This window comes from Cryptomeria japonica, unplaced genomic scaffold, assembly GCF_030272615.1.
Source record: "Cryptomeria japonica unplaced genomic scaffold, Sugi_1.0 HiC_scaffold_394, whole genome shotgun sequence".
NCBI classification, from domain to species: Eukaryota; Viridiplantae; Streptophyta; class Pinopsida; order Cupressales; family Cupressaceae; genus Cryptomeria; species Cryptomeria japonica.
Window position 1 is genome coordinate 2,042 of NW_026729215.1, and position 9,835 is coordinate 11,876.

General features: G+C 37.6%; 1 protein-coding gene across 1 annotated transcript; it reads left to right on the forward strand.

Moving 5' to 3' along the window:
• Positions 1 to 8,229: 8,229 nt before the first annotated feature.
• Positions 8,230 to 9,555, forward strand: LOC131871323 (aspartic proteinase nepenthesin-1-like). The gene has a single exon (XM_059215941.1). The coding sequence runs from the start codon at positions 8,230 to 8,232 to the stop codon at positions 9,553 to 9,555; it is 1,326 nt and encodes a 441-aa protein (XP_059071924.1).
• The last annotated feature ends 280 nt before the right edge of the window (positions 9,556 to 9,835 follow it).

A 9,835-nucleotide genomic window follows, 5' to 3' on the forward strand; every position in this document is an offset into this window, starting at 1 on the left:
AAGTTTTAGATTGAACCAGTTTAAACAGAGCCTCCTCTTTTCTTTTTTTATTTTATTTTGGTAATTACTCCTTCAGCAAGGCATTTAACTAGCTACAATTGCTTTGTATCCATTAATTTACTATTTTGGGTCATGAAAATAATGTATTCTAGTATAATGCCATTTCATTTTTCTTTACTTATTATTATTATTATTATTTTTCTATCGAAGATTCTTGTTGCAACGGATATAGATGCTGGAAAATATTTATTTATTATTCAATGTATAGCTAGAAAGGAAGAAGGATCATTCAATTGGGAAAGGGATAATTTTACACTCTTAACTTAAATACAATAGAGCACTACAATTATTCGGTTGGTTTACTTTTTTATGGAAGCACTCCTTATAAATCATGTATCATAGTAGAGATGTCGACATTTGAATAATTGGCCGGCACAGGCCAAACCTAATCCCAACTAACTCTTCCATCATATTGCACACGTAGACTACTTTCATATACCGTCCTAAAGAATCCCATCTCAAAGCACATAGAGGTACCATGTTTCGAGAAGTCCAATGGGAAAGTTGATCTTAGCACTCACTTGACAACATTTACTACTTTATCTATTGGCTTGATTCTTGAGGATTCTCTTCCTGCAAAAATCTTTTTCATTTCATTGAAACAAATGACATTGGATTGATTTTTCCCTTTATCTATTAATTCAATAAACTCTTTCTCATATCTTGTTAATCAATTTTTATAACGTTTAAAAAAAAATATTGGACCTAAAGTAACATTAATTGATGGTGCAGCGAAGGGGAATCCCGGACCTGCTGGATATGGGGGAGTGGTGCGTGATAATAATGGCAGGATGGTCTCGATGGTGGCCCTCTCTTTGGGTACCTAGACAAACCACTTTAGTGAGGCCTTCACAACGTATACCAATATCAAATTGGCCAAAGAGAAAGGTTTGAGAAGGGTCTTCTTGGAGTGTGACTCCCTAAACATCATTAATTGTTTAACAACTTCCTCCTCCCCTAGTTGGTCGATTAAACATATTATTGAAGATAGCCTAATGCTTCTCAGGGGATTCTACGAATTTACCATTTCACATGTCTATCGTGAAGGTAATAAGGTTGCCGATATTTAGGCCAACATTGGGGCCGACTTGCCAAGTAGGAAAGTTTGGAACATTTATGATCGGATCCCAGAGGATCTTCTTAACCTACTCCGTAATGATCATGATGCGTGCGAAGCTCAAGGGGCTTTCGGAAATGATGGAGAATGACGTCTTCCAAAGTGTCCTGGGCAAGACTTCTTCTATGAGGGGAAAGTCAAACTTTCTGGTGGCGTTTTTGATTGTTTTTGTTTAGCTCAACTCTGTTTGTGTTGCAGGTTGTTGAGAATCGGTATTTTCCAAGATTGGGGGAGATAGGAACCGTTTGGAGCCCATAGTCTATGAAAAATGATGAAATAAGGAAGCAGTATGCAAAGAACTTTCGATAAGTGTTTTTACTAGTTATATCGAGATGCTTCATGGTGCGGATGCCCTTGTTACCGAGGCCTTTGTTCATGGGTGGAAGTATGGTGTGCTCTGTGTCTATGGTATGGAGCTGGAGGTTGATGAGGAGATGGTGGATAAGGTGTCCAACATGCTATTCATATAGTTTCTAAGGGCATTGGACAACATCTAAACTAGTAGCTTAGCTTATATTTTCTTAGTTTATTCAATTGGGCGACGAAGGTGATGAGTGGAGTGCATTTACACTTGATTAAATTCTTGTTCTAATTTCATTCTTATTATTTATTTATTATCTTTTAAAACTATTGTGCTTACTAGATAATGTGCAGCCTTTGTAAAGGATTTTTCCATCTCCATTGACCCGATTAACCACCTAAGGTGAGATGCATTTAGATCTACAATGATATAAAAAATTCTTTCTTAGTGCTTGGCAATGTATGCCACATGAGGATACTATTAGGAAGTTTTAAATTGAACCAGTTTAAACATAGTCTCCTCTTTTCTCTTTTTTCTTTTATTTTGGTAATTACTCCTTCAGCAAGGCATTTAACTAGCTCCAATCGCTTAGTATCCATTAATTTACTATTTTGGGTCATGAAAATAATGTATTCTAGTATAATGCCATTTCATTTTTCTTTACTTATTATTATTATTTTTCTATCGAAGATTCTTGTCGCAACGGATATAGATGCTGGAAAATATTTATTTATTATTCAATGTATAGCTAGAAAGGAAGAAGGATCATTCAATTGGGAAAGGGATAATTTTACACTCTTAACTTAAATACAATAGAGCACTACAATTATTCAGTTGGTTTATTTTTTTATGGAAATAATCCTTATAAATTATGTATCGTAGTAGAGATTTGGACATCTGAATAATTGGCCAGCACAAGCCAAACCTAATCCCAACTAACTCTTCCACCATATTGCACACGTGGACTACTTTCATATACCGTCCTAAAGAATCCCATCTCAAAGAAAACAGAGGTACCATGTTTTGAGAAGTCCAATGGGAAAGTTGATCTTAGCACTCACTTGACAACATTTACTACTTTATCTATTGTCTTGATTCTTGATGATGCTCTTCCTGCAAAAATATTTTCCATTTCATTGAAAGAAATGACATTGGATTGATTTCTCTCTCTATCTATTAATTCAATAAACTCTTTCTCATATCTTGTTAATCAATTTTTATAACATTTAAAAAAAATATTGGACCTAAAGTAACATTAATTGATGGTGTGGCGAATGGGAATCCCAGACCTGCTGGATGTGGGGAAGTGGTGCGTGATAACAATGGCAGGATGGTCTCGACAATGGCCCTCTCTTTGGGTACCCAGACAAATCACTTTAATGAGGCCTTCACAATTTATACCAATATCAAATTGGCCAAAGAGAAAGGTTTGAGAAGGGTCTGGTTGGAGTGTGACTCCCTAAACATCATTGTTTAACGACTTCCTCCTCTCCTATTTGGTTGATTAAACATATTATTCAAGATAGCCTAATTCCTCTCAGGGGCTTCTGTGAATTTAACATTTCACATGTCTACCATGAAGGTAATAAGGTTGCGGATATTTAGGCCAACATTGGGGCCGACTTGGCAAGTAGGAAACTTTGGAACATTTATGATAAGATCCCAGTGGATCTTCTTAACCTACTCCGTAATGATTATGATGCTTGCGAAGCTCAAGGGGCTTTTGGAAATGATGGAGAATGACATCTTCCAAAGTGTCGTGGGCAAGACTTCTTTTATGAGGGGAAAGACGAACTTTCTGGTGGCTTTTTTAATTGTTTTTATATGGTTTATGTCAACTCTGTTTGTGTTGCAGGTTGTTGAGAATTAGTATTTTTTAATATTAGGGGAGATAGGAACCGTTTGGATCCCATAGTCTGCGAAAAATGACGAAATAAGGAAGCAGTATGGAAAGAACTTTCGGTAGGAGTTTTGACTAGTTATATCGAGATGCTTCATGGTGTGGATGCCCTTGTTACTGAGGCCTTTCTTAATGGGTGGAAGGATGGTTTTATCTGTGTCTATGGTATGGAGCTGGAGGTTAATGAGGAGATGGTGGCTAAGGTGTCCAAAATTCTGAACAAGGGCACCAAATTCTACAAGCATAAGAAATGTGCGATGGTGGCGATGAAAACCTTTTTCCCGCCGAAGGAAAGGGAGAAGGTGAGAAAGAATAATAATGTTGGGTGGGAGAAAAAATCACTTTCAAAGCCATGGTACGAGGTCTCAGAGGTTATCGTGCGCCGCCTCACCGTTGATGGTAAATTCTGTAGCTTACTTAGCTATCACTTTGTCATTATTAATCATTTTCGGCATCACAAGTGCATTTCCTTGGCCTTTTATTTGGTCTCATCATTGAATAATAGCATTAGGGCTCACGAGAAATGTGCATCCTCCCTTGTTCTCCATGAGGGCTTATTCCCGTTGATTATGAAGTATGCCAAGACTATCAATGTCGAGAGGAATACGAGTGCTAAAACTGGTATAGAATACAAGAAGAATGTCCATATTCATTATGGGGAAATCTCTTCTGATGAAGAGGTGGACTTCGATGGGAACGAAGTCTTTCACATTTATAACAAACAAGGACCCTCATCGTCTAAAATCCCTAACCGTACTAGCAGAAAATAAATTATTTTATCTAACGAGGAGGATGACCCTGAACATGTCCCTAATTCGGTGGACGGTAGTTCTGATGTGAAGGTTAAAAGAGTGGCCAGCGTTTCTATGTCAAGAGCTATTGACAAAACCAAAGTATTTAACAATGTCAACGAGAATTATTCTAAGCGACCGAATGCCTCTCAGATTGATTTGGACGGGCCTGCGGAGGATTAGGGTGTCAATGTTTCTATACCTACTCTTGGTGGTGGGTTTACTCCTAAGGAGATGGTTTGTCGGTCCCTGAGAATACGATTACGAATATTAACTTGAGGAATTTAAAGGATAACCAAAATGCCCAATTCACCTAGATTTTTCAAGAGATTAATAATCTCAAAGAGAAGGCCAATCCACCTAATGGGGACCTCGACAGTACTAGGTCTCGAATACGCATACCCTGGCTAATGGTATTAAAGACCTTAAGGAGGAACATGAAGAGCACATTAAGGCTTTGGAAAATGACTTATAAACATCAGCATAGTTTGAGTGTGGTGGTGGAGGTGAGTATGTCTGCCATGAACAATACTAGCATTGGTCTACGTAGACTCAATGAATAGGCTGAAGTTCTTCATTATATTTCTCAGGGCAAGTGCCCCACTGGTAGCACTGAGATGGTGAAGAAAGATAAGGTTGTGAATGCTGGTACCTGTAAGAAACTTAGGGCTCCCTCAGAGGATGTGGTTGCGGATCTGGATACGAAAGAGAAGCCCCTACTTGGTCCAGCGACGAGGCTCCATAGAAAAGATAAGGGTGTGACCCGTGTTGACAACATCATTAAGAAAGTTCAGAAAATCAATGAGGATGTCATTCAGAAGAATGACAAATTGGTCAAAGTGTTGTAGTTTTGTTATGTAGAAATTCTGTATTGTTCTTGTCTGTTGTTCTATGGGGCTGCTTTTCCCTGGTTTTTATGGGTTGGTTCGCATCTGTTTTTTTGTTGGGTCCTTGAAGGTCGAGTTTTTATGATAATATTACAATAATACTAATACAATTTACATGATTTGTATAGTTTATTTCTATTTGAAAATAAAAAATTATTCTATTCTATTTACATTTTCACCATAAATTACTTGAACTATTTAAACAAATAGGTTTCTATTCAATAATATTATTATTATATATAATACATTAACAGAATAATAAGTAAATAACTTAAAACCCACTAACATAGTCATTTTAACACATACAAACATAGTAAATTTTGAAGTGTCTATAAAACCCATACAACTTTTTTAGGGTTTCGGAATTACTAGATGGTTTGATTTAGACAAATGGAAACATAAAGGTTGAGTGTACTTAGTAATTAAAAAAGGTCCCACCATTCACTTATCATGGGAAACCGTGCAACAACTAAATTGTATAGAAATAAAAAACAAGAAAATAATGACATTTATGAATTATTAAAGAGGCACACGGAACAAGTGGCAGGAACCCTAAAATTTAGATTGTGAGAGCTCAAATATTTGAGAGTACTATGTTTGCATTAATGGAGGAGTAGAATTTTCGAAAAAATCTCATCTGATCGTGACTGCAAGAGGAGAGATAGTGGTAAAATGAGAAGATCGAGAGATGATGGGCAGTGCACACATTCTGACAAAAAATGAAGAATAAAACTAATGGACAGCGGGCAGCTCCAATATTCCCAATCGTCTTGCAATGCTGTCTCCTTTACTCACAATCGTTGATGCCCAAAAACAGCTCATCCAATTCATATAAGAGACGCCTTCGGCATAATAAATTCATGTACTATTTTCCCTCTTCTATAATTTCTCTCATATGAAGCATGCAATCACCATTTCTAAATAAAGCTTTTATATGATAGGATGTGGTAGTATCAATATACCATAGGGCACTACGTCACAGAACCTTTTGCACATGAAGATACCCCTAAACTTACTACTCATTTTCATATTTCTTAATCTTCTAGATTGTTAAATAGGTTCACGTATTTTATTGATGTCTATTTAATTCTTGAGATATAAGCTACTCACTATACATAATTTCTCTATTTTTTAGGCTCTCATGAAGGATTCAAATGTAAAGAATGAGTATCACATGCTAGTATGTGCCAAGGTCCATTACTCTATCTATATTAACTATTATTTGACGTCCAAGCATCTAATTTAAACGATATATTCCACATTCCATATGCTTTGAGATGTATTACTATTTTAGGATTCACATGCACGTCAATGTATGGTCAAAACATAATGGTAAAATATTTTAATCTAGTCAAACTATCCTTAGTTTTGGGTATATTATTAGAGGATGGATTAATTCAACCATATATCAAGAAATGATGCAATCTTGTCGAAATCTTGGCCCATTCTCTAATTAGCCACCCTTATTAATTTACATACACCCCCTTATATTCTATCTTATCCCGTGGATTCATGCACACATTCGTATGTATCACATTTATTATTAGATTATTCTCCATCCACACCTCAATGTCTAGGCATTTATTCTCTACATAAGTATTAGCCTTTTTTCTGTTATTGGTCAATAATGGGGCGTCCAATCAATATTGCACCATACAATACTGACCCTTGAGATTTAGCAATTTAAATTCGAATTTTTTAACTCCAAACCTTTTATTCTATCATAATTACATTTAGTACCTGTTTTATGTGATTTATTGAACATTTTGGTTTTTGAAAGAATTCAATGTGCATTTATTTAACATGCAGTCGCTTTGAGAATTCATTGAATACGAATTTGCATAAATGAAACATTTATCATAGAAACGCTTTTGGTTGGAGCACCAAGATGAATCTATCTCCATCAAAGTTTTCATCTTGGGAAATTTGCATGCTTCTTTTCCATTTACCTAAATTGGCCAGGCTCGTGAAGCCGACCATTCCGAAGGATAACCTAGGAGAACTTGACCCTAGTGATCTACCAGGCTCCCTAATGTGATTTTAACTATTGCGAATACTTGACAATTAGTGAAGAGTTAACTTCAAGGTAAATTGACGAAAAGTGAGATTTATTAGATCAAATGTTAGGGAAGAATTTATATTCACACATATAGAACTTACGCATATCTATGGATTTGACATAAAACAATCGTGGACATGGGGAGTGATCCCTAGTTGACATGACTTTCATGCTTATCACTGATACAACTACATACCCAATTCTTAAAAGATGGATTCTTAAATTCAATTTAGATGATTTATATACTTGCATGTTCAACCACATAGATTACGCTAACTTTTATCTACTTTTTCCTTCTGGTATAAATCCTTGAGCAAAACGTTATGATAGGATATGGCAATGTGAATATATAATAGAACATTGCATATAACACTTCTGCACAAGTAAAATTGAGAAATAAGATAAATAAGAACGAGAATAAAAATAAAATTCAATTTAGATGATTTATATATGTGGATGTTCAACCACATAGATTACATTAACTTTCATGTACTTTTTCTTTCTGGTATAAATCCTTGAATAGAACTTTATGATAGGATACGGTAATGTGAATACATAATAGAGCATTGAATATAACAGTTTTGTACAAGTAAAATCTCTAAATCTTAAAAATGAATAAACTAATTAGAGCAAAATTTAAGAATGAGATAAACAAGAATGAGAATAAGTTGGAAAGCCGGATAAACCGACTAAGAATAATTATGTGTAAACTAATTTTAAATATTTTTAGAAAACTAACCCTCCGGTTACAACACGTTTTGGAATTTCGATCTGAATGGGTCCACAAAATTCAATGGGAAGAGGGAACTGGATTACGAGTTAAGTGTACGGAAATACTTAGTGAAGGTATGGACAGAAAAAAATACGATTCACTTCGAATTGCAGCAGTCTATTCTACTTCTAGAACAATTCCAGGCGGGCAGAGATAGAGAAGGGGAAATTAAATAAATTCGTCTATCCTTCTAAGAGGATCGATATTGTTATGTGGACACGTCGGGGAATCTGTTGATTTTGATTTAAGGCTCCTTCTCACTCTCTCTGTGTATATATATTGCATGGAGTGGAGTAGATGAGAGCAGAAAAAGGTTTCGAGGTTTAGAAAAGAAAAAGAGAAATGGAGCGTTCAAAGCTGTTGGGTTTTGTGGTCTTGATATGCTTTACTATTCCAACGATATCATGTTCTTCGGACAGACTGTTTAGTGGTTGGCCGAAGTCTAGCAGCGATGAAAATGTAAAAATAAGGGTGAATATGACGCGCAGATCAGAGAGAGAGTTGGGTTTTTCTGAGAGATTGGGTTTGGCTGTGGATCGAAGTAAGAAGCGAATGAAGAAGATAGAGGCATTGATAAGAGGGCAATTAGACGCTGAAACGCCCGTTGAAGTAGGGGATGGAGAATTTCTGATGAGCGTTGCACTGGGAACGCCCTCTGTGAGCTTCGAAGCGATTGTGGACACGGGGAGCGATCTGATTTGGACTCAGTGCAAGCCTTGCAAGGACTGCTTCTCTCAGCCTACGCCAATCTTCGACCCCTCCAAGTCCCCCACATTTTCCACAATTCCCTGCGGTGATTCTCTTTGTGACGCCTTGGGGAGTACGCAAACCGGATGCAATCCAGATTGTACCTTTATGTATCAGTATGGCGATGGTTCCTTCACCAGCGGCGACCTGGCTTACGAGACATTGTCAATTGGGAGCAGCAAGGTTAAAGGCATTGCATTTGGATGCGGGCATGACAACGAAGGACAAGGATTCTCTCAGGGTGGTGGCCTTGTGGGACTGGGAAGAGGTGGTCTCTCCCTTATCTCACAGCTGGGTTCCAAAGCAGAGAACATGTTCTCTTACTGTCTTTTGCCCATCACCGACTCTTCTTCACAAACCAGCCCCCTCTTTTTCGGCGAGGGTGCTTCCTTGAGCGGAGGAGCCAAGACTCTCCCACTCATCAAGAGCAGTATCATTCCCACTTTCTGGTACATTCCTATTACAGGAATCACCCTCAATGGTAAGGCACTAGATATTCCTCCTGGAACTTTCGATCTGCAATCGGACGGCAGCGGAGGTATGATCATCGACTCCGGAACCACTGTTACCATCCTGGACCAGGCTGCCTACTCTCCTCTTAAGGAAGCAATTCAGTCCGCCATTGATCTCACTCCTGTAGACGGCTCTTCTACAGGTTTGGATCTTTGTTACCACACATCATCCGCTCACCTCACCTTGCCAACCCTCGTCTTCAACTTCAAAGGCGGCGTGGATTACGAGCTTCCGGCAGACAACTTTTTCATTCAGGCATCTGAAAATCTCTTGTGCCTGGCAATGTTGGGTGAACCATCGGGGAATCCTTCCATCTTCGGAAACATACAGCAGCAAAACTTCCATATCCTTTACAACAATGCTCAGAACACGCTCTCTTTCAAGCCCACTAAGTGTGATTCTCTTTAAATCATCATCTCCCTCTTCTAATTCTTCTTCTTCTCTTTTTCTGTCTCTCTCATTTCCTCTTCCTCTGTCCTTCGAATGCAATATGTGATCTCGTCTCCTGCGTCTGCCTATTGCACTGTCCGATATGCGAATCATGTAAATTTTCATCTTCGTAGCTGCTTATTTTCAGTAAAATTGTTTGGCCCCTGTTGTTCTCGGGGACCTTCATTTATGGTTCCTTATGATATGCTACACTATGTGTGTTATTTTGGCATGGAAATGAAGGTGCGATAATTGATTA